The sequence below is a fragment of the Doryrhamphus excisus genome, linkage group LG6 (genome assembly GCF_037039965.1).
Source record: "Doryrhamphus excisus strain RoL-2023G ecotype Guam linkage group LG6, RoL_Dexc_Guam_v1.1, whole genome shotgun sequence".
In the NCBI taxonomy this organism is placed as follows: Eukaryota; Metazoa; Chordata; class Actinopteri; order Syngnathiformes; family Syngnathidae; genus Doryrhamphus; species Doryrhamphus excisus.
The window spans coordinates 14,290,258-14,316,134 of NC_136362.1; the positions used below are offsets into that span (position 1 = coordinate 14,290,258).

The following is a 25,877-nucleotide window of genomic DNA, read 5'->3' on the forward strand; positions in this document are numbered from 1 at the left end:
CACACTTTGGTGCGGTTGGCTGAGCATTCACACTGGTATCTTTGTCATGGGACCAAAGGCTGTGCATATGCAGAGAGTGAGGACTTGATTGGGCAGCTTATGTCACATATCACGTGATGTAACGCAAATATTCCTATTCAAATTGCCATCTTCTGAGTTGAAGGTGTACGTTATTTTAATATTCTGCTATGTTTAGTTTAAAATTTCACAAAAAGCTCCTAAAACATATTTTTAAAGAGTGCTGTTGTCTTACATACAGATCCAGTTTATTTTCTCTCACATATTTATAATTTCTGTATGCTGTTTTAATGTGTATTGTACACATTTGAGCTCTAGTAAACAGAACCATGCCAGAGTGTGGTTCAGCACGCCAAGGGTTCAGATGATGGCATTCTAATGCACCTTATGTGCTGACAATACACACGCCTTTATTATCATAGAAGCAGCTTTCCCGCACCTTAACGAGATGTGTGGTTGATTAATGCGAATGGCAGGAAGAGTATGGCTCAAAGGATTGGTGGTAGTTGTTAAGGGAACAATTTGAAATACTAGTAAAGGGGCTACATTCCTCCATTTTCTCCACAGCTTTCTGAGTGGATTTAAGTTCCACAATGAGGAGTGTCCAAGTTTGATCACACAAGGCCACTGCAGTCTTCATAATGCCGTCAAACAGCCATAGTGGTTTGAGTTATTCCCTGAACATTGATTTGATGGAGACACCTAAACTGGCTGCTTGTGTTCCTCGTTCACCAGACGACACATTATTAACACCTGTACAATCTAGGAGATCTAGATCTACAGGTGTCCTTAATATAGTGTCCAGCAAGTGTATACTTATACTAACATTTGAAAATGCATTTAAAACCAAAGTGTTCCCTCCAAGTGTGAAGGAGAAGTCTTAAAAAAAAAAAAAAGTATCTGATCAGTCACACAAACGGCAAAAGCGTTGGTGCGGTTAGTGGTTTCTCTTAATGTAAAATGAGATAAGTGGCTTGTATAATGTCTTTACAATATATTTATATAATGCTATATGAAGTTATGTACATGCATATGCAAACACACAACATGTGCGCGTGTACAGAATGTGCGTGTAAAGTCATTGATGGAGCTGACCTCCTCTGTCGCTTTCAATACACGCATCGTTCTTCTTCTTCTTCGAGTCTCTTGGCTATGCTTGCTTTTGTAAAGGTTGCATTCTTTGTCGTCTTGAAGGCTTGAGATGTTTACCCAGTTGTCTGAGGAGAAATTCGCAAAGCCAGCACAAAGAAATAAAACAAAAGGAAAAAAAAAATCCCTCAAAGTGCATATGGCGTCAGAGAACAGTGTCCCAACTCCCTCTCCCGGTGTCGGTATTAGCCCTTGCAGGTGTAGACCTCCTCCCTCTGTGTGCACTGCTTGCACTCCACGTAGCAGCACCAGCGCACCTGACACTGGCAGGGCCGCGTCACTTCTCTGCTCTGGGTGTTGTGGCCCCGCCCGCAGCAGATGGCATCGCAGTTTTTGTCCTTGTAGCACTTACGAGCTGCTGTGCCTGATGAGAACTTGCTGGGCCTGCAGAAACTGGGTGAGTCCTCGATGTGGAGCAGGTCCATGGTGCGGGGGATCTGGTCGTTGATACCAGACAGGTGGTGGTGGGGATGCTGAGGCGTCTGCTGCTGCTGTTGCTGTTGGTGTTGCTGTTGTCCCCGCGCTGAGGTGGAGATGTCACCCTCCCCCGTGGCCTCGTTGGTGGAACTGCCCACCTTAACTGATGTCTCATAACGCTGCTTCAGCTGCTTGCCAATCTCGTGGAAGGGCAGCAGCTGCCTCCAGCAGGTCTGGACGGTGCAGGAGCCGGAGACCCCGTGGCATTTGCAGGTGGTCTCCACACCAGCTTTGATAACCTGGACAGTCAGACAATATTATTAATGGCTGTTAAGGAAGAACACTGGATGACAGAATAAGACTAATGTGGTTCTTTGGTCAAATCAGAGACTAATTGCTTCATTCCGGAACCCAAAAGCATCTTTCTACACCTGTCTATGGGATGATTTGGACAGTTTGTTACATGCTGTATAAAGAAGATGCTGCACCTGTCTCGCATGGAACCGTGGAGCTTGTACAGATCGTCTCATTATGAACCGATTTACTGTTTACATGCTTGCATTAGCTCCATTGAATAAACTGCTTAAAACAGTTCACTGCAGGTCCCAAGTTGACTTTGGGCGAAAGGTTGACAAGAGGGTACTTGAGTTGATAAATCTCACGCCAGCTGCGTGTATGTCAGCTACAGTGTCTCACGTGTCAGCAACCACTTCATTGGATCGTCTCAAAGAACAAAACAATTAACTGTGTACTATGAACCACAGCTCCTTACAGTACCGACAATGGAAAACCTCAAGATCTCACTCAGTGTATTTTTTGTCATTTCTAGTCAAAATACCTCAGCAAACTTAATATAAGACAAAATCCCCCGAAGAGAACCGTATATAAAGTCACACTTTTTTTCATAGGTTGGCTGTTCCTGTGACTTATACTCCAGAGCGACTTATAAATTAAAAAAAACTGTTTATGTTACATAAACACTGGACACCTTTTCTGTTCATGTTTATTTTGTGTGTAGCTGAATAACCATTGTGTTAGCATATCTTATGTATATGTATATGTATATGTATATGTATATACACACTCACTGTATAATGGAAAATATGAATATTTATTTGATGTTATTCACTGATGCAGTTCTACATTGTTTCAGTGTTAATCATATAGTAAAGTCAAGGTGCATTCATTGTTACAATTGATTGGAAAATCCAACATTATTTGAATGTTGATTCAATCACTTTCTGATGTAACGAAAAAGTGAAATATTAATGGAACTTGGAATATTACAACAATAACTTAACTCATAAGAATGAATCTTACAGTTTGAGTACGGTAATTTTACTATATATGTGTCTATATGGCTATGCTCAGAGTTTGCCCGTGCAAAGATTGTGCTGGTATATCAAGAAGGTTTGAGCGCTATACCTGACTGTGCTTTAGGACTTTTGACTGCCTAAATAAATGTGTGGTTATTTTCAAGAAGTACGTAGGTTAATGTCTTAAATCCATCACAGTATTACTGTTATAGCTTGCTAATTCTGGTCAGGGATTCCACCTTAAAGACATTTCAAAATGTAGGTGGATGACCTACTGGAACTCAACACACCTAAGCCCAGTTTGAACCGCGATAAATAACACAGGACGTGACCAAGTATTTCCATGTAGTGGCCGTGCTGGACTTCCACTTTCTCTCTTATGGTATGATGTAAAATTGAAGTGGTTTTGAAACCATGACTTTATCATACCGTGGTTTACATTGAAATCAGTAACCAGCCCATACCTGTGGCCGGGTGTTGATTATTTTCTGTGTATAGTACATCTGTACTTGTTATACAAGCTGTACACTGACTACTCGACAAGTACATTCATATATTCAGTGTTGACCTCTCACCCTGACTCACCACGGGGAGATTATATTCCTGACAGCATAAGTAGGATATGGATGAGTGAAACATTAAAAAGCAGCATAAGCACTTAGTTCCATTAGTGGGTGGAGTGTTGTGGTTTGAGAAGATGAAGGTTATTATTGCTGGTCATCAGAACAAAAGGGGAGCAGTTTGTCTCAGAGTACACACATGGAATTTTAATCAAAGTCATTATTAACTATTATTATGATAGGTGAGAGGAGGTTGTTGCCATGACTCTCCCTCTGGATGATAAAGCAGCTATTCACAAAGATGTTTTGGACACTTATACCCGTGCTTTGGCTTTAACTGTGCTTTTGAAACCCAGATATGAGCTGGCCTGCAGCGTCAGTCATTCCATAACTTGGAAGTGACTTGGAACAAAAGATGCCTCATCTATAAGAAGTGAAAAAAAAAAATGACCGCAACGTCAAAAGCAATGAGCGTCTTCAGAATCAATGACAATAACACATTGTCTTAGAGCAGGTTTTGGATACCATCTCACTTTCTTTTCTCCCAACTGTGAAAGAGATCAGAAAGTGAACATTCATCACGGCAACAGGTCAAGAGAATGCAAGAGGTCAGCTTTTTTTTTCATAAATGTCAGACAAGGAGAGCCAGCACATTCCACATCCGTCCTAAATCTACGGTGGGATAAAAACATAACCATACATAGAAAATACATACCAAATTATCTGTTTTGACAGCTTTTATTAGTTTTTGTCTCTGACTATGAAAACTATAAATGTTTCATCATCTGAGAATCAGGAGCCAAAATGGTTGCAGACACCAACTGTCAAATTTATGTTAGTAAAATAAATACAATTTATTAGGGATCTGTATCTGTTCACCCACCTAAATTATCTGCATCTGTGCTCAAAATGGGCGAGGCATTAACTGGAAGAGGGCACAATTTTCTTGAAAAGTGGTAGTGCATGAACTGGAAGTGGGTGTACTTGGCCAGAAATGGGCGGAGCTTCAATCATTACATTATTTTAAGTCTGAAATTAACATGAATTGATGAAAAGTTGCTATATTTGTTTAATAACCAAAAATATGTGTACTGTGTATATGTGTAAGTGATCTATCAGACTTTCATTCGTCAATATTCAATGCCGCTCGCTAGGGCGCGGGGGTACTTTGGGCGAGAGGCGGGGTACACCCTGGACCGGTCGCATCTGTCAGAGTTATTCGTTTTTATTATCAACTCTTCTACAACTTAGATTTTTGTTCTTAGTTACTTTTTCTCGAATGTGCCTTTCACAAGCTCATAAAAAATACGGTCACAAATGGCCCACAGGTAACATTTTGGACATCCTTAGTTTACAAGGAGGTGCTCTTCTGCAGCAAACCTTTTGTGAGGATTACACAGTTTGCATTACAAATGGAACACTTCATCTCGGAGCAGAATTAACAATGCATACAAACAAAAATATCTTTTGAGAAAACAAGTGGGACAGCACTTATGGCTCAAAACTTAAGTCTACATTTTGTGACAAAACAGCACCCCAAAGTGCGCTGAAAGAACGCCAGGATTGGCGCAGGTGAAGCGCACCCTGCGCAGTGGTAAATTTGCTGTTGCGCACAGTGCAGCCACGTCACCAAAACCTCACAGGCAGTGTCAGAGTGTCAGGCACATTTCAATGCAATAAACAATCACAGGACCCACTATTTAATGTCACCGACTGAACCAGCAAGTTTTTGCATTAATTTTCCCATCACATTTGACGTCATATCAAAGACGTCACGCATAATAAGAACTGATGAGAAATGATTTCCATTACGGATACGGATAATTGACAGCTGTACTTGTAATCTGCATCATTTACCTCATCCCTACAATTTATGATCATTTATTTGGTTTATACTAATGCAATCACTTGTTACAACCATTCTTTTTTGTTGTTTATCATTAATATATATGTTTGTAAAAAATGTTTTCAAAATGTGGCACAGTGAGCCTCCCAAAGACGAACAATCAATTATTTGTTCCATTTACAGAACTGAATTTAGCTTAGCAGGTTTGAAAAATATTTTGTTCTTTATTTTTCTCAAGCTGCTCCTTCTCCTAAGTCATCTGGCTGGCCCGCCTCTGGCTTTGAAAACCACTGATCTATGGTATTCAACCTGTGGTCTTCCTTGGACTCTCCAAAACAATCACAAATGTGGTGAACCAATACATGAATTGCGTGAATATCAATAGTAATTCCCAAAATTAATTGAATACATTTATTGGAAGTTGAGACATTTTGCAGTAAAATGATTGTATGACTGTTTTATTATGATGTCTTGAAACTTGCCAATATACCTCATCAGTAGATATAGTCTGCTGCCACGTCAATGAAGTCATAGCAGAATAATGATTGTGTATCTTATCAGCTAATAAATCACTGTTGCCGGGGAACATGTGGAACCTCAAAGGGGTGTGCCTGCATGAGTTTACGATGCTCAAAAACAAGATAGATTAGAACAAGATGGGTCTCCGTGATTGCAGCTATGGGCCTTGTGATCCGTTTCAACTCCATGACCTCAATTAGTAAAAGGTTTGCACGAAAGCTCACCTTCAAGCCGACGTTGGTGTTGTGCATGTCCACGCGAGCGCGGAGGTCCTTGTTGGAGCGTTTGCCCAGGAAGTCCTTGACAAATTTGTTGGCATATTTGAGGTTGTCCCCGCATCCGCCCCACTGCCACGCCTTACGGTTCTCCAGGTCAGGGGCCTCGTCACATGTGCAGCGCTCCATACGACCTGCACTGCAGGCTTTGGCCATGGCGTGGGTCAGACCCGCCGAGGAGATGGCGTACAAGAAAGCTGTTTCTTTGAATCCTGAGGGTCAAAACAGATTTGTAGATTGTTAAGACGATAGAATAGACAGGAATGGAAGTTTCCAGTCTTTGGATGCAGGGCAGCCTCTTGTCTGAAGTACATTTTGACTAAAAACCCATCCAATTACTGTACATAAGAGTACATTTGCCCCAAGCAGGTTTAAATTAGGCATATTTGATCTTTATAAAGGTAAGACTACAATTTTCGGTCTGTTGAGTCGCATATTTTTTTCTCAATACTGTTCCACTTAACTTAAACTACAATTGATGCAATAGTTATCACAAAAAAATGTTGACGCTTAACATATTTATTAATGGGGTTGTTTCTTCTCAGTGTGCATGCACAGCAATGCAAGTCCACAAGCATGGTGGACATCCAGCTGTGAAAATGTTAAAATTCTACATACTGACAAAGCATTTTTTTCACACAGGATTCTTTAAAACGGCCAAGCAGAAACATCCCTTTACCTCTTTTAAGTATGTTGGCTCGGTGGCGGCCTTCCAAGGTGCAGTTCCACCTCTCGAAGCGGAATTGGTATTGGCATTCAAGGGCGCTCATGGTAATGGCCTCTCGCAGGGTCTCGGCCACGCCCGGGTCACGTCTACACATCCTGCGTTGCTTCTTTTCCAGTTTGAGCCGGTCACACAGCTTGTAGTGGGCCCGGCCCACGTTCTCCTCCGGTAAAGAGTTCAGTGGCAGGATAGACAGCGGCTCATTACCTGTCAACCTAAAAAAAACATGCATGGATACGGTTAAAACAGTGTATGAAGGAGGAGTAGTTTCTGTTTGTGGCATTTTTATATGTAAAAATGATAGGGAGGCAACATACAAAAAAAAATACTCTCTGACTACATGTTTTGCTTGTAACAATATAAATCATTCATGCTCAATATAAAACTCCACAACCAAATTGAAATTTTAACTATCTTGAATATACAGCATCATAAATAAACCGGATTCTGTGGCTTATTTTCTACTCCCTTGCCCAGTCACTTATCCTTCATGACACACAAAGTGAAAAATATGACTTCCACACCAGTAAAACTGCCATTCCAGACCCTAAAGCCAGTTCAAGTACTTGCAGCATGTTCAGCCTACTGCTTTAAAAGCAGGTGTGTCCAGAGTGCAGCACATTGTGAAATACAATAAAACAAACAAAAAAAATAACAAAAAAATGGAAAAAAGAGCAAAAATACATAATGCAATGGGAAAATGTACAGAATAATGAGGAACTATGACAATATTAAAAATACACATTTCCAAAATTAGGCCACACAGCTAGGAGACCATAGTTCGATTCCACCGTGGGGTATCTCTGTGTGGAGTTTGCATGTTCTCACCTCAGTGGAAAAAGTTTGGACAATCCTGTCTTAAAGACTTCCAAAAAAGTAGCTAATTAAGTTATACATTTGTGGATCAATTGGAGATTCAGATCAGACCTCCATCACCACAATTAGCTGGAAAGTGCATACATTGTCAACTATAGCTTGAGATCATAAACATTTTAACATGAATAATATGGTATAGAACAGCTACGGACAGGCTTTCAAAACAATGGCATCCAAGCAACGTAAGCACATAATCCAGTGTTAATATTGCTATCATCCACTAGTGGGGTTCGGTCGGAGGCATTCACAGCTGTGTTGTATAGATTTAAACACGACCATACCACAGGATTTACACTCTCATTATAGAATCCCCATACAAACATGGAGCATTCACAGTACTTGAGATCTTAACGCTGCTTAGCTCGCAGCTGCATGGAGAACATGTGGTCGGACTCGCACTCCTCTCTCCTCAGTTTATTTAAGGGAAGCGTATATAAAAACAAACAAGCCAGGCCTCCACCACAGAGCTGGCAGGCCCCCCGAAAAGCATCGTTCTGAGGTTGTGCGACGGCAGGAGCACGGAGCGACTTGCGTAAACACACACAGGGGACATGACAGTCAGCCTGTGACCATTTTGGTCATGGCGACTGACAAAATTGGCACCCTGGCTGCTTATTGTGTATAATCTCTGGCACCCTTTGCACACTTCGAATGAAACCAAAGAATAAACTGATCTGGAGGAGTGACAAAAGGCACACATGTTTTATGATTCATTTAATGCTGCATTGTTAAGTGGAACAAGCCGTTCCATCGGATTCTCCCATCTGTTCTTATTTACAAATTCTCCCCACTGAAAATTATGGAAAGCGGAATCATCTGTTCAAGTGTCCAATTGGCAGCAAAGTAAAAACTTAATTTATTAGTTGAAATGTTTTAGGCAGAAATTTTATCATTCTTAACAGTAATAAAAGTATAAAAAAGTTTGTTGCATTTCACCTCAGAAATGTGAACTATGACCATGTGTCAATGTGCCAGAGTACACCGCACCGGTTCACTTCCCCCATGGTGTGTACCTCCAAAAAAGTCATGTGTCGCAATGTCTGATTGGTTGGCTTGTATAGTATTATTTCCACTTTTGCGAGCACATGCCTTCTCCTCCAATGGGTGATCAGCATGATCAACATTTGCAATAAAAACGACTGTTGTAATGCATGTTCCAGCTTCTCTCTTTAATTACTGTTGTTCGCTCATGAAGAAAGAAGCTCAATATCCATCCATTTTCTACCACTTATTCTCACAAGGGTCGCAAATATGCTGGAGCCTATCCCAGCTGACTTCGGACAAGAGGAGGGGTACACCCTGGACTGGTCGGCAGCCAATCACAGGGCACATATAGGCAAACAACCATCACACTCACATTCATACCTATGGACAATTTGGACTTAGGATGTTTTTGGAATGTGGAAGAAAACCGGAGTCCCCATAGAAAACCCACACATGGATGAGGAGAACATGCAAACTCCACACAGAGATACCCCAGGGTGGAATCAAACTCTGGTCCCCTAGCTGTGTGGCCTATTTTTGGAAATGTGTATTATTAATATTGTCATAGTTCCTCATTATTCTGTCAATATTCCCATTGCATTATGGATTTTTGCTCTTTTTTCCATTTTTTTCTGTTGTTTTTTGTTTGTTTGTTTTATTGTATTCCACAGTGTGCTGCACTCTGGACACACCTGCTTTTAAAGTAGTCTGAACATGCTGCAAGTACAGGAACTAGCGGCTTTAGGGTCTGGAATGGCAGTTTTACTGTGTGTTGTATTTAAAATAGATTAGTGATGAATGTCTATAAATAAACATCAATGTCTAATTTTGTAATTCAAATCTAAACTGGTGTAAACTTTCACACTCACATTCATACCTATGGACAATTTGGAGTCACAAATTAACCTAACAAATAGTCAATGATAATTGTGGTTACTGTGGAATATATAACATATAACTATAAATACCTGGTGGGTAGGAGTGGAGGGGAGAGTCTGCAAGTCTTAAAAGAAGTGAATTGCTGTAAAACTTTAAAGGAAAAACAAAACAATGTGCTTGTGTTTTTCCTTTCAAAACAAGCAACAACACATTGGTGACAGCAATTTAAAACTCTAATATTTCCTTCAGCTTTAGAGGCAAATCCATGTTGTGCTGTGCAAATATTATTCGATACTTCCATACAAACTCCTGCTAGCTAGACACTTGAATGGATCAAAAAGATGGCCATCCACTTCCAATGACGTGACCGCTTTTCAGACGAGACTATCAGCACTCAGGCGAGTCACCTGGGTTCTTTAACAAGAGATTTGTTTTATTAAGTCAAATAACCGACTGAAGTGTTTCCCCCAGAGTCCTCACTTTCATGCTGACGGTCTTAATGGCTTCCATATGCAGCAGCGATATTGTCTTAAGGGTGCGTGCACCGCATGCCTGGGAATGCGAGGAGTCCAAATCGAACGCGGTTGTGGAGGCATCAGGATCCGCTTTCGGATTGCTTTCCTTTTTACAATGCCTGTTTGGCATTTCTTTAACTCCTCTCACAGTTGGGAATTTTAAAAATGGAAACCTGGCAAGCTGTGTGTTGATGCCGGCCGTTCTCTCTGCATCCTTAGGAAAAACATGTATGGAAGCAGGCATTGAAATACGCAGTGGTACTCTCACCTGAGACCATGTATTCCATATGACTGAAACATACCTTTGGTATACATGTTGTGGTAGATTTATTCTTCAATGTAACAATGCTTTCACCATAAGTTATATCCAATTTATATGGAGTCACTGTAAAATGTCCCTTATCTTTATTGCCTAGAGAAATATTAGACCTGTTTTACAAAGTATTTTTTATCAAACTGTATGGTGTGAACTATATAAACCTCGTATCATGGATGGTGGTCACACACTACTGTTCACCAGAGGAAATACAGTAATGCCTTGTTTATCGTTGTTAATTGGTTCATTGAATCCCTGTAAAGTAGATATCCTTATTTCAAATATTAAATCAAATATTTTCAAAGTTAGAGCTTAGAAAACCTATGTATGACCTTTTAAATATATACTTTTTATATGTTTAACATTATTAGTTCCCTCTAGACATGAAATTATCACCTTTACACTTGTATTACCCAATATATGTAGTAGACATAATCAGAGAAAACAAGCCATTTGTGACATAAATAGGACTTGTGCTCGTGTGTTTTTTGCAAAAAAATTGTTCTGGACGGGTGGTGGACAAGGACAAGAAGTGTTATTGTTATGTTTATTATTTATTGTTATGTTCTTTTTAGGGATTTCTGATATGGGCTTTTTTGCTGACAACCGTTATGCAGATATTGTCCAACTGCCTTGTCCAACAAGTGATACCGATATATGAAACATCACAAATTTGTCTTGAGTAAAATTATAGCAAAGTCACAATACTCTTAAATGAGTACAGTTGTTTAATTGGCTACTCCACCTATCTCAGAGTACATAATTAATGTATTACATTATTTATGTAAGAATGCATTTGTGTTTCTTGTGCCATGATTTATATTATATTTGGAAATATTTCATTTGTTTTTACTTAAAGACACTACTTTGTCTTTCTCTGTAGCTGACGTAATGTGAATTACCATTGTGTGGAATCAATAAGGTTCTTATCTTAGCCATCTGAGAAGATCAAATACATTGTATTTGGTGCCCAAGTATATTAGTATGTGTGTGAACGTACTATAACCTAGACGCATTAAGTTAAATTTCAGCCTTGCCACGTCCAAGTAGTTAAATGTATGGAGCTCACATAGTTGTTGGTTATTCTGCATTATTGATTGGTAGTGTCTTGTCTGTTGTTGTCTACATATTAGATCACTGTGTGATGTTTTAGCACTTTAAGACACTGTGAGTAGGAATGGCATGTGGAATAATATGGAACTGGAACTGGTAAGTTTAATGGGAGCTTTGTATATATTTATTTATATATTTGTATATTAGTTCATTTAGTCCTTTGTATGCTTAAAATGCTTGATTTAGACAAAACAGGTGGTGATGTAATAGTATAGTTCCTCCCATCTCACAGGCCCACTCAGCACCTCACCAAGAGTGATTCTTCCTGACGTGTGATATTAGTTACTCCCACTCTCATATAACCACTACTTTACAATCATTGAAAATTGCATATTTACAATCCACCGGTGAAACTTGGAAATAATACCAAAACTTGACGTGCGATGTGCAGTTTGATAAGGACTCACTCATGCGCCGATATTATTGGCAAAAAAAACATGGATATATGATCTGATTATTGTGCCATATTGGCCGATAATATCAGTTGGATTATATTATCTGTCTAACTTTAAAATAATATTTAAATAATATAATAATAAATTCAAGATGTACACCTGGGTTTGTCATAAAGTTAAGTCCGGAAAAAATGACTTCATAAGTTTTGGAAAACAGAAGTTTAGAACATTTAATTTCATTTTGCCTTTAACATACAGTAACTGGAGGCATAAAATTATGTTTTCATTCTTTTTATGAAGCTGCTGAGCCGCGGAAGTCTTCTGGTGCTGCCTCACTTCCACACTCATGTATACAGCTAATGATTTGTCTCCAAGGTAAGATATTCAGCAAAGATCTAAGGTGCAAAGAACAGTACTTTGGGGAACACCACTCCATTGACAAGCCATTGTGTTCTTTTAAGGGTCTCTCAAGGTGTAGTCTGTACTAATTTGTAGTTCTTCCAGGAACAAAAGACAAAAAAAGTTCCCAAGTTGTAAAAGTGAACAGTCACGGGTGCAACAGCAGAACTTCGCCTTTGTGACAAGCTACATACCCCTAAATATGTGTCGAGTACCATAATATCATCATAAAGCTACCAAAGGACTATTCAAATGATGTAAAAAGAAGTAGTTCTAAAAAACAAGTCGAAAATTAAAATAACATCTTCTCCAAGAACATGTCCATAACATGAAATGATTCCATAGGACTCCCAGTATGAGGAAAAATAGCAACGGGCCACCACATGTCAATGCCTGACAGCTGAAACTCTTACAGAGTACTACTACCTCTATCAAGACATGTTAATGTGATTAGACGAGAGCCGAGTGGTGTCTGTTTGCCTGCTCTTCAGGACATCTCAGTGTTTTCACATCCTGGACCGTTTTTCCCCGTACGGTGTTATTGTTTGAGGTGTTGGCCCAGCAACACAAGTTACACACACACAGAATATAACACCGACGTATAAAAGTGGTGATTGTGCTACGTGAAGCTTTGTTTTTCCATTCACACGCACACAGGCTCTTACTCTTCCACCTCTGTCTCATCACTCGCTACAGCGCTGCAGTTTGTTTAGTTCTTTCTCGCCGCATGTCAGCACCTCCCATTGCCCATGACGTTTACTTTACATACATTTTCCATTTCCACTCGCTAGAAGACAATCCCTCAAGGGGAGGAATCATAGACCTTGACAATCATCACTCCCTCTCTGGAAGTGATGCTCAGCTAGTACCATTTTGTTCTGTATTAAAGTACAAGCTCAACCTTGAACCTCCTTCATCCCTAATATCTCAAAAATCCAACCTGTACAATCCGATTCTCTATTAGTTAATTGGCATCAGTGAGTAATTGATACAGCCACGTATAGTTGTCCCCTGTTTATCACAGTTAATTGGTTCCAGACTCAACCGCAATAAGTGAATTTCCGCAAAACAGGATTCAATATTGATGAATTTAATATATTCATTGTTAGAACATAGAACGTGTCTCTAAACACATTCTTACCATTGTTATAGCTCTGTATATGAAATAACACCCCATAGTCACATTTACACTAGTGTCATATATTTGTTTATACCACATTGCAAATGTGCAAACTATGGGATCACTGTAGGGACACAAGACCCGGCCACCGTTTTAACCATAGTATGCTAGAGAGCTAACGAGTGACCCTCCAAATAAGTTATTCTAAACTTAAGTAAGGGGAAGAAGCACAAAGTAAAAAGCCAAAAACGTACCACTTCCACATGGAATTTGAGGATAACTTTTTTCACAATGTCATGTTTGCCATGACATTGCTCACTACATGCAGTGTGAAGTTGAAGTGATGTAATGCCATGTATCATCAATGTTTTGTGTCATTATTGATGCCTAGTGACAAAATGACTCCCCTGTGATTGGTCACACTGTGAAGACAAAACAGTGCCGCAGAACGGGAAAGAAAGGGGAAGCCTACAGCTTGTACCTGGGCACGCCCATACAAGGAAGTCTTTCAGAACCATCCCAAACTTGTTTCAAGGCCTCATTATCTGAATCATATTTTAACACAAACATGTGTAATAGTGTTTCAAATCGGGGAGGCATGACAGGGGGGCATGACAGAACGTAACTGAAAAACATTGTATTATACTAACAAAATATACTAGTGTTATAAATATATTAAGTACATTTTAGTTAACATTTGCTTTTCTTGTAGCTCAACTAAACGTGCGACGACTATAGTCACATGGACTTTGTGCTCACACACAAACACACAAAACCTTACTCAACAATGTATCAACCACCAGCTGAATGCACAGGTTTCTCCATCACAATCCATCACAAGTAACCGCCCTCCTCCTCCTCTTCTCCCTTCTACTTCCCCCCCTTCTACTTATTCCCACTGGTCAATTACTCTAAACGAATGCCAATCATTCCGCCCAGCTGTCGGCTCCACACGAAGCCTCCTTCCAGACAAAACCAAAACGTGGCATTTGCAAAAATGACAGACATCCTGGAATACAAACCTCTAGTGCTTTATTCATTAACTCAACACACTGTTGTAATGCTTCTTCAGTTATACTGTTTAAATACTCTTTTTTGGGTGGCTAAAACTGGATGGCTGAACTTTAGACCACCCTGCCCACACAGGCCATGCCAGCGTTGTAGGAATGTGTGCCGTGCAGCTTAAGTCCTGATGTCTGGAGGCCTGATTGTTTGCTGATTTTTTCTCCAAAGTGAGTAAGCAAGAAGAAGAATAAATGAAATGAACCAACACAGAACAGTAGCATGGGGCAACTTATGGGTCATGATTACTTGTTGAGTCATGGTGAGGATGTCAATGTGAGAGGAGGAGGAGGTGGAAGTCCACTATCTAGTATGACTTAACAGGATGTGCCCCAGCGTTATGTCATCTTTTCGCTGCTCATTTAAAAACTCACTCAGGCTACATGGAGAAATTCTCACGCCCCGAGCCTCCACACACACGCCACACATTTTGTATTATTTTAAAGTCACAGCCCAATTGTTTAATCCAGAGCCGAGAGTGCAGGCAGCATGGTGGTTCGGGAATGGGAGTGTGTGGCATAGTAAGAGGTTTAAGTGCTGTGCCTTCTAAGGTCAGCAGCTCTGTTATGGTCACTGTGTGACTGGCACAGATTGGCCGAGCGACGGCGTCCCGCGTGACTACCGCCGCCGCCGCCGCCACCGCCCCCCGGCTGTGTTCTAGCCCATGCCGTGGCACAGGAGTGGGCTCGTACCAGCCCACTGATGTGCTTCACTCTTTCAGGCGCTGGCTGGTGGCACTGACTCTAACAGAGACCCAGACTAGGCCGGTTTTCCTGAAAAAGCATTTAATTCTTAAAAACGATACATTCCACGAGTCACACCACTACACCATCAACACCAAAATAGTACATCAAATATAATGCATTTGCACCCTTGACCCTTGAACTTTTAGAGTTTTGGCACTGTTCTGGCACTGTTTTGGCCATAGAGATGCCCGAGCAGGGACTCGAAACCAGGTCTCCTAGCTGTGTGGCCTGCGCCCCTTGATATATAAGGGGTGAAAGTTACTTCTTGTTTAGAGAAAATCTGTCTTGAGGGAAGACGCCAGTCTGTGAGAATGTCAATTATGGCATTGCTACTATCAATGATAATTAGGACTGCAACGATTAATCGATGAATCCAATTAATCGACAACTATGTTGGTAATCAATTAATCATTTAATATGAAAATGACTTGACCACCAAATAAGGCACCACCCCTCACCCCAGAGCAGATGAGCCAAAGCCAAATCCACACCCTGCCCCTAAAGTTTATTTATTTATTTTTTGTTTGTTTATTTATTGGTGATACATGCAGCAGTGTGTGCCAGTGCCTCGTTGATTTGAAGCAGTGTTTGTGATATTTGTCAGTTGATCGTTAAAGAAAGAAATGTGAAAGAATCTCCTCTTCCTTGGCCTCTTTGCTATGATTTTGGGGAGCGAAAAAGTCAATTTATGCATTCAAATTAAAAATGTTTTTTGTAATCCGATTTATCGATTAATCAAAAAATAATCGCAGTAGCTGCAGCTCCAACTGTCATTCTTTTAACTTTTATGATATTTAGTTTTTGTTTCCATGCGGGGCTGCACGGTGGTCTAGTGGTGAGCACGCAAGCCTCACAGCTTGGAGACCCAACTTCGATTCCACCCTCTGGCATCTCTGTGTGGAGTTTGCATGTTCTCCCCGTGCATGCGTGGGTTTTCTCCGGGTACTCCGGTTTCCTCCCACATTCCAAAAACATGCTAGGTTAATTGGTGACTCCAAATTGTCCATAGGTATGAATGTGAGTGTGAATGGTTGTTTGTCTATATGTGCCCTGTGATTGGCTGGCGACCAGTCCAGGGTGTAGGGATAGGCTCCAGCACGCCTGCGACCCTTGTGAGGATAAGCGGTAGAAAATGAATGAATTAATGTTTCCACCTGTGGAAACATTAGGTCATGTATGCAAAGATATAAAACATTTTGAAATACATTTTGTGACTCAGGTGTCCAGTCATATTTTTTGTCAATGTAGTTTTCTAAAAAGTAATATTCGTGTATCATCGTATCTCATGAGCTGACAAATTGTTTTGATGGCCAACTTCTAAAAAAGTACGCATTAGTCTCCCTGTTGTGCAAATTGCCTGTGACTCTTTTTTCCTTGGCTTGCAAAAATCATCAAATGTTCAACATTGGACCAAACGGGAATTTCCTTGCCGGGTCCTCTGACGCTCACACCGCCGCTGACAGCTGGAGCTGACGGCTTTTTAAGGCAAAAACACGTCCTCGCTGTGGTCTCTTCGGTGCAGCGATGACGCTCGAGTTGCTCTGATGTGAACACATTTTACAGGGCCTCCCGAGCCATGTCATAGAGTCAGAAATATTCAGCCATTTATTGCCTCTTAACAAGCCACATAAAAAAACAAAGGTGTGTATCAACTTTACCACTTTTTAATGACCCAGTCTTTAAAATCAACAGGAAAGCATCTCTCACATGATTATTTTTGCTTTGTATGCTGAAGTTGAGGATTTCTTAATTGCTTTTACACAAAGTTGGCTGCCTTTAGGTTGGCTGTTTTCACACTTTGCTTCCCACTCTCCTTGTGTTACTGCATTAGGTCACAAAGTGCACACAATACTACTCCACCTAGTGGCACCCTCATGCATAGCAGCTTGTGACATGGGGATGGCATCCAAATTATATATTATAGAAAGCAAACACTCTCAGGTCTGTGTGATGTCAACCCCACAAGTACTGAGAGAATCCTATCTGCTGGCTAAAGTGATACCCTTTGAGGCGGGGCTCAAAACCACAGGATATCCTATGAAGTTGTGGAAATCCCTCTATATCGTCTGCGCTCCACGCCTTGCTGCACGTCAGAGTTAATCAGCCCTTTAAGGCCCAGTAAATGAGACGCCCGCCTGCACCCACTGTCTGCCCACCCACTGGACACACTACTAATGAGCCGTAATCATTCAGAAGCTCCCCACAAAAATCACTGCTACAAGAGCACCGAGAAATGTTTATATGTCAGCTCTTCAGTGATAATTTGCTGTTGACTTTTAAACACAAATCACCCCCTTACTCATTTGTTCATGTTATTTTTGGCAAAGTGCCTCATGTTGCTTGGCAATAGAAAAAAAACAAGTGATGACAGAATGTTTTAAATTAGTAGTAAAGAAGTATTTAAGTATGGAAACTGAAAACCATAGGATCCGTCAAGGATCAGTCACAAACAAACAAGTAATGTGTCTTTTGTATTTGCTTCTCTGTGCAATTGTTGGCCACAATAAGGAGTCACATTTTATCCAAGAGGAGACTGGGGGCAACTAAGTGGAGACTCTAGCAAGGAGGTAAGCTAATATCATCATGTGTGTTTAGTTTTGTAATTTGTTGCAATGTATCCTCAAAGTGTTGATGCTGTGATAGGTACTAGAAAAAGTACCTGGTTGTAACTGCTTTTGCTAGTGGAAATGCATCAAAGTGGAATGGCAACTAGCCAAAAAAGTACAGCTAATGAATATATGTGCTAAATATTTGTCTGTTTTTACAAAACAGTACAGCAAACATGTATTTTGTATTGTCTTCTCTATGTAGCTGTTGGGCAGTCACATTTTATCCAACTGGAGACTTAGGGCAAAGTACAAGTGGAAATAGTGGATGCTATATGTATACTATAGCAGCAGGGTAAGCTAATGTGGGCATGTGTATTTTTGTCATTTTTTTGGAGTATATCTTCACAGTGTTGATGCAACGACAGTTACTAGAAATAAACATTAATAAACAGTAGTGACACTATCAGTAACACCACATGTCCAAGCTGGTCCATATAGGCTTTGTGTTGCCATGACACTAACAGAGATGCTGTTCTCCTTGGTACAAGTTTGTGTGACACAGCACTATTTTGATTCTATTTGAATTATCACTTACTGTGTCTTTAAGATGTGGTCTGCCTAAATTAGTATAGTCATATCATTTGAATATGATGAAGTTGAGCACAGAAGTATCAATCGACAGGTCCATAGTGTCCAACAGAGTAGTCAAGGGCTCTGTTTTTGCTCCTGTCGCACCGTGATTGGAGAGTCCAGCTGCTTCTCCAATGAACTCAATAAAAACAAACCATTGCCTCCTCGCAAACCAGTGAGCGTTTACAAGACCACGGAATGAGAGGCCTTCCTCCCATTTAAGCCAACAGCAGATGTCTTTTAGGCCCAATCCTTGATGCAAAATGATAACGCGTTCAGCAGCACCTGCCACAACAGGCGGGAGTGGAACGAAAACCAGTGCTTGCATTTTTGTGGCGAAGAATGACAATTTAAGCGGGCGCCCGACTACGCCAGGAATCCCACCCCGCCCTCAGCCGCGCAGACCGTGGGCCGGGGAGACGATTGTGTTTATGTTTCACTTACGCTCTGCCGCATACTGGAAATTGGGTATGCAAAGTTGACCCTCTTATTTTGAGTAAATCAGTACTCAGGAGGCCCCCGGGAGGGCCCTGGTGTGTGTTTACAATATTCATGCTGGCAGGTTTGTTTGCACTGTTTGTGCTGCCTCTAACCAGCAGGATAGAGCCGGCGTGACATCAGTGTGGAGTTTCTTTGGGTCGAAGTCACCTGCGCTGCCTCTTTCGGTGAGCATCATGTTCCTCGGCTGCACAGCTCAATCATTCACCCCCCAAAAAATACCTCATTCATATTCTCCTCTCCACCGGGCTGTGACCCGTAAACCTGGAGTGTTGTAACACCATGTGGTAACCCTTTGCTAAGAGAGCAAGTAAATAAACATTGCCATGAGCCGTGAGTGAGTCAGCCAAGAGAGAATCATATTTGTCGACCAGTGACGTAGCATAAAAGGAGCAATTCCATGCTACACATGAGTATGGATCAGCATTTTTTTAACTAAGATTCTGTTGTGTATGAATGTTCTGAACTCCTGTTTGATACAAGATAATTCATTAATCAATGCCCATGTATTATATCTTTCTATCACAATTAATAACACTGGCCAATTTCCAAGTTGAAGACATGATATTCCCAATCAGGCACCTCACTACATAGTAATTCAGGAATATATCACTTTTTGCAATATCATGGATGTATACTTGGAAAATTAGTACATCAGTACATCAACTTTGACAAAATTCCCTTGCTATTTGAATGTTCTGAACTCGTGTTTCAATGAAAATGCTGTGCCAAAGCACGAATGAAGCTCAGCATCACTTAGATTGCGTCATGTTGTCCTTCTTCCAGCTCAACATCCCTTAGCTGATGTCATGCTGACACTTCCTGAGCAAATTAACGCAATTAATCAACAATTAATTCATCAGTTGATTAATTTTCAGCCTGGAAACCCCTGACTACATGGCTTTTGTATCCTTTTGACCCTTCTAGAAGGTACAAACACTTGGCTAAATGTTCTAGGTGTAAATTAGGTGTAAATTACTGTGGACTATGGCTTCTAAATCAGTAGTTTTCTAACCTATTACACCAAGTACCACTACTTTAAAAGTATTTCGATATCACCCTACCACTCACCATCACAGTACAGTACAGTATATGTTACTAATATTTTATTTTTATACAAAAAATACATCTCTGGTGTTCCTAAGTACCACTAGTTGGAGTCTGTGTACCAACAGTGGCATTCGTACCACCATTTGACATGGTTCTGAGAACCTTGTAATATGGTACTTCAACAAAATGTAGTTTGGACACATGGATTTGTTTGGATGTTACTTTAGGATGGATTTCGACAATTTCTTGTCTGACTAACCCATCGGACGAAACATTTCTAGTCTAGTTTCACAGACCCCTTCCAGGTACAATAAATGTACTTCATGTACTACTTCAGGCTCACATCAGTGCTACATTTGATGTCAGGATGGGTCACACCTCTTCCATTCTACTTTCCATTTGCTCCAGTGTGCACCTTTGCCCTCTGTCCAATCAAACATTGACAATTTCAAGATTAATTCACGTGTTCCTGGTGTTATTTTACATACATATGAGCAAAAGGTTGAGGTGAAACAAAAGAAAATAATAGTTCCTGCTGCCTGAGGTGTGTGATGTTTATGCTGGATTGGGTGGGGGAGTTTTTTTTGTGCAAGCCCAGCAGCAGCAGACGTTTGGGCCACCAGTCCAGTCCAGTCAGTCAGATGGCTTTATTGTTACCAGCTGTTGCTTGTGAAGCATGTACGTACACTCACCTTTTGCATTAAGGATATGATGATTTGCTATTTTTGTAAGTAAAAATGTAAAAAAAAAATGTGAATGTAACACTAAACGCAACAGCGCATCTTATAGTGAAAAAAACCTGCAGGAACAAGTGATGCCACTACACTTCATTCATGCACACGTCAAAACGTACCTCCAATTAAGTCAATTAAGTGACAAGAGCAGCAGGCATCAAACTCAACGGAGTCAACTTACCCGAAGTAGGCTGCGCTGGGTGGCGGCAAGTGGACGACAAACACTACGAGTGTGAACGATAACCATCCCAGGAGTAGGTGTCCATCCAGCATTTTGCTGCGGCTCCAGGGAAGATCATTTCGTTGCTCCTGAGTAGCTGTGTGGAGTCCCAACTTGGACGCTCCGGGCTTCTTATAGGAAGAGGAGACGAGGGGCGCTCCTCCCATCCAGCTGCAGAGAGAGAGAGAGAGAGAGAGAGAGAGAGAGAGGAAAGATCGAGCGAGCTGCACTATATAATATAAGCAACACGCATCGATCCTTATGTCACTTCTTTGTTATCTACATACATCTACATCACATCTTCTACAGGCATCACAATGGAGCTTTTTAATAATGATATTTTGGCGCTGATATTAATTTCACCGTATGTTTAGTTGGTGTTGAACTGCACTGAATCAGGATATATAGTATATATTTTTATGTATATTTATTTATATTTATATCATATATATATATATATATATATATATATATTAATTTATTTATGTATATTTATATATATATAATATATTTTGCAATATTTTTAATTGTATATATTATTGTATATGCATATCTATTTATTTTTATGTTACATTATTTCATAATATAATTTTATAATTTTTAAAATATTCTTTAAATACATTTTTCGTATGTATTTTAAATACATCTTGAATATACTATGTGCCATGTTTGTCTTCAGTGATTATTATTATTTAGTTACCTATATAGCACATCACTGTACATACAGTATGTGAGAGTATTCAATTTTAAACCAAAAAATCTATGTTAAAGAATCTGGAAACCGATGTGTATATTTATTATCATAATATATATTTAATAAATATTAATACTATATAAATTTAATACAATTATTCATTCTAATATTATCCATCCATTTTCTATACTGCTTATCCTGACTAGGGTCGTGGGTATTATATTATTATAATGTATACCATTTTTGTATATGCAATTTGAATAAACTATGTGCATACTGTATACATGGATAAATAGCTATACTTGAAAATTATACCATTATATAGCAATGTGAGATGGTCAAAATATAGCAATCAAATGTGTGTATATTTAATACATGTATTTTCATTCATTAAAAGTAAACAATATAAATGTTGTTTATATATGTTTAATGTATAAGATGTATAATACTTATATATAAGAAGATGTATAAGATGTATTAGATTTGATTAAACAATTACAAACATTATACATATAAAATTACAAATATTTAAATACTGTATGCCTGTATATTTGTTTGTAATAAAAAAAAGATACAGTAAAATTTATATGCAGAATAACATGTTATAACTATATATGAGGGAAATTTTCATTTCCAACAGTAATGGGTGGGAGTAAATAAGTTTGTGTTCTTCCCACTCTTTTTGGAGCTAATTTATTTTGTGTGTATTTCCATTCTCCATTCTCTTCTGTATATGTACTGCATATGTATATATATTTTTTTGCTCTACCCACTGTGTGTACATTGTTTACAAAAATGAACACTATATATTTTTGCATGGCCCCAGATAAAGAATCAATCATTCAAACCAAACGTTACGTCCAAGCACCATTTTACAGTCCTTATATTGAAGCTCAGAAGAATGTACAGATGTGCCTAATAATGTGTCTACGTGGTGACAGGATCTCATCGCGGGCCTGATTATTTCCGGTACTGACCTCTAGTTGCAAGTCAAACACTTGTAACGCCATGTCTGCGTCCATGTCACCTTTCCAAAAGACAACACAGGCCTCTGAGAAGTGCAGTAGATTTTTCTTGTGTGTTAAAGATTGGCAGCGGAGGTTAAATATCAGTCCGCTCCTGCCACTGCAAAGCGAGGTGGGTTCACACGCGGTTCACGGCGAAGAAAGAAAAGCTAAAATGTTGTCAGCAAATATGACTGTAGGCCAATTTCACAACAGACCAAAAGCTGGTAATCACTTTGCAAAGCTGTGACACACTGAGAGCCATTGAGATCCACTGGCCAGCTATCAATCATCCTTGGCGAGTAACCTGAACACCTTGGCAGGCCTGCTCATGAAAAATATTTAGCCTCTGCTACTGCTTTTCAATGCGTACGATTTGGGGATTAACTGAGCTGAGGCATGGCGAGTGCAACCGTAACCGCATTGACGAGAACTACTTTTTTTTATGAATTCACATCCATTAAAAAACACATTATTTATGAGGTACTAATCATGAATTGATCACAAACGACAAACCCTGTGTCTACATTTAATCATTAGATTTAGCACAACCACCAACCTCCTTTTCTGTGTAAACACACTTCTGCTACCACCTGACATCTTTTGTGTGCGCCCACACCTTGAATTCTGGCGCGTAAACACGGGCAGGTCGTATGTGAACTTGGAAGCACTCCAGACACACCTGGGCTGCGCTCTGCTGACAGGATCCAGGGTTCAGAGGTCAAATTGTTTCTGAGAATGATCAGCCAATCAGTAGTTACAAACAGTTGGCCGACTCTCCCTGTCCTTTTTATGCTGTGTGTGACAGCGGTTTACTTTCTGTGAATGTTCTGAGCTCCTGTTTCCATGAACATTCATTAAAATCAAGGTTTGCATGAATGTTGCCCAACATCCCATTGCTGACATAATGTTGTTCTTCTTTACAAAGCAGACTAGTCTTCACTTGTTTGTTCCACTTTTGAGAGTAGAGGCTTTTGAATTTCTAGGTTTTCATGACGTCATGAAGGAAAACTCTCCTTCCTTTTAGACATTATGCCCCATGATGAGGGGACGACTTTGTAAAAAAAAAAAGAAATAGGCCTTCCTACACATCTTAAAATAAAACTTTACACTCTTCTACCAGTCAGCAACAGACGTGCAACCTTAATTATGATTGTTTTATTTCCCTCCAGAGAATAACCTTGCAATAACCTTGCATGAGCAGCTCACACAGCTTATACACAGGCAAGTGTAGACTTACGTGGATAAAGTATGCAATAGCACTTCTAGGAGGCAGTGGCCAAACACAGCTCATTAGCATTAAAGCTACAGACATTCAAAATGCCATGTTCCCAGCAGGACTTACCAAACTAAATTCCGACATTAAAAATAAATTCATTACACCCCCACGTGACACTTAATTTACTGTAAAAACTAATTAAAAAAAGAATCCAAGAAGCTATATTGTCCAAAGACACATGTGGCGTACAGTTATTTAAAGCAGTCACGGTCATATCAGTTTTTGATTTGCATGATTTCACTTTAAGGTCATTGGATATTTCACACAGGTGAGCGCTTGAAGGCGCAGGAATGCACTTTTCCCCCTCCTCCAACATTATGAGCTTGTCACTCACTCCCACACAAGGTTTTTTTAAAGGCCTATAGGCCCCCAGTGAGAGTCTTTGCTGCTTAATAACACCTGCTTCTAAGGAGATCAGCAGGAGGGTTTGTCAGTACATGACAAGAATGGACACTAATCCCGGGCAATACCCACCGGGCCCTGCATGTCTCTGGAGTGGGATAATTGATTCCTACACCCTTCTTAAAACACGGCAGTGCCTCCGGCTCACCCCCGCTTCCACTCCACACCAGCAATGAGGGTTAAAAGCGTGTGGTCTTGGCGAGGAGCAGAAATGGTTTTTGGTAATGGACACTAATCTCTCCAGTGTGTCTCCCTCATCTTACCTCCTGCTTTTCTACTCTTCACTCTGAGAGACTGACAAATAATTAATGATAACAACACAAGCGTTCGATTCTTGTGGGTTTTCTCCGGATACTCCGGTTTCCTCCCACATTCCAAAAACATGCTAGGTTAATTGGCGACTCCAAATTGTCCATAGGTATGAATGTGAGTGTGAATGGTTGTTTGTCTATATGTGCCCTGTGATTGACTGGCGACCAGTCCAGGGTGTACCCCGCCTCTCACCTGTAGACAGCTGGGATAGGCTCCAGCATGCCTGCAACTCTAGTAAGGAAAAAAAGCGGTAGAAAATGGATGGTTAGATGACAACACAAGCATATTAGAAACGAAACAATGATACCATTGCAGTAGTATAGTGTACTATAATAAAGTAAACAGGCCAAAGAATGCTGTAAAGCGGTGATTTTTGCCAAAAGAAATGGTGTAATGACCAGTTGTCATTGAACGCACTTCGCGTCTGTGCTATTCACCTGCGATGCCACCATGAAGTGCTTGAGGGGAGTGGAAGGACATAGAGTGAAAACATAACATGCCACATGTCCGATACACAGCTGGATAGCCAGATAGCTACTGGAGAAGAGTGAGATGTAAAGAGAAAGCCCACGTTGAAGCTCAGGAAGACTGCTTGGTCCAATATGAGGATAGGCTTCCTGTTTAATGTGTTTAATGTCCAGTTTAATCTACTGGCCCAGGCAGAGGCGTGGTTTACCCGGAAAAGTGGTCCTCCTTTTATTATCAAACATATAGCACGTGTTGAATCAGAGTAACTGGACTCACTTGATTTTAACTTCATGCTTCACTTCTCATCCAGTGGGGATGTGCAGAATGATACTGAAATAATGATACTTCCGATACCAGCTACTCAATCTCTAAAATCAATATTCAAACCAAAATATTGATAATTTTGACTCTTCAGTCATTTCAAGTAAGGTATATCATCAACAGGAACCCAGTGGAAAACATATACTGGAAAGCATTACAATGTTTTTTGTTCTAATAATTGTTTTAATTTAGATTTGACCTGATCATGAAACTTTTGATATCATTCATGGGCCACGAGTTGAATTCTAAAAAGTTCATGAAGTGCAAAAGTTTAAATATTCTATTTTGAATGGGATTTCTTACCCCTCTCGGGGGAAATACCTCCAAATCCAACACCCAACATCCGAGTGCACATTCCGTCTCATTTGAACGGTCTTGCAACCTCAAAGCCCAGAGGTCCATCCTTGTAATTGCACAGAAATAAAACACTCTAATGTGAAAATGCTGAAAGAGATTTGGCTTTTCAACACCTTTTATTTCAGGCTGC

At 40.1% G+C, this 25,877-nt stretch overlaps 1 protein-coding gene across 1 annotated transcript; it reads right to left on the bottom strand.

The window, feature by feature from the left end:
• Positions 1-884: 884 nt before the first annotated feature.
• Positions 885-21,004, bottom strand: wnt9a (wingless-type MMTV integration site family, member 9A). The gene is made up of 4 exons (XM_058067182.2): positions 20,872-21,004; positions 6,780-7,039; positions 6,050-6,312; positions 885-1,883 (listed from the first exon to the last, which is right to left on the bottom strand). Exons 1-4 carry the CDS (start codon positions 20,961-20,963, stop codon positions 1,353-1,355), a joined length of 1,146 nt encoding a protein of 381 aa, XP_057923165.2. The 5' UTR covers positions 20,964-21,004; the 3' UTR covers positions 885-1,352.
• Between the last annotated feature and the right edge of the window lie 4,873 nt (positions 21,005-25,877).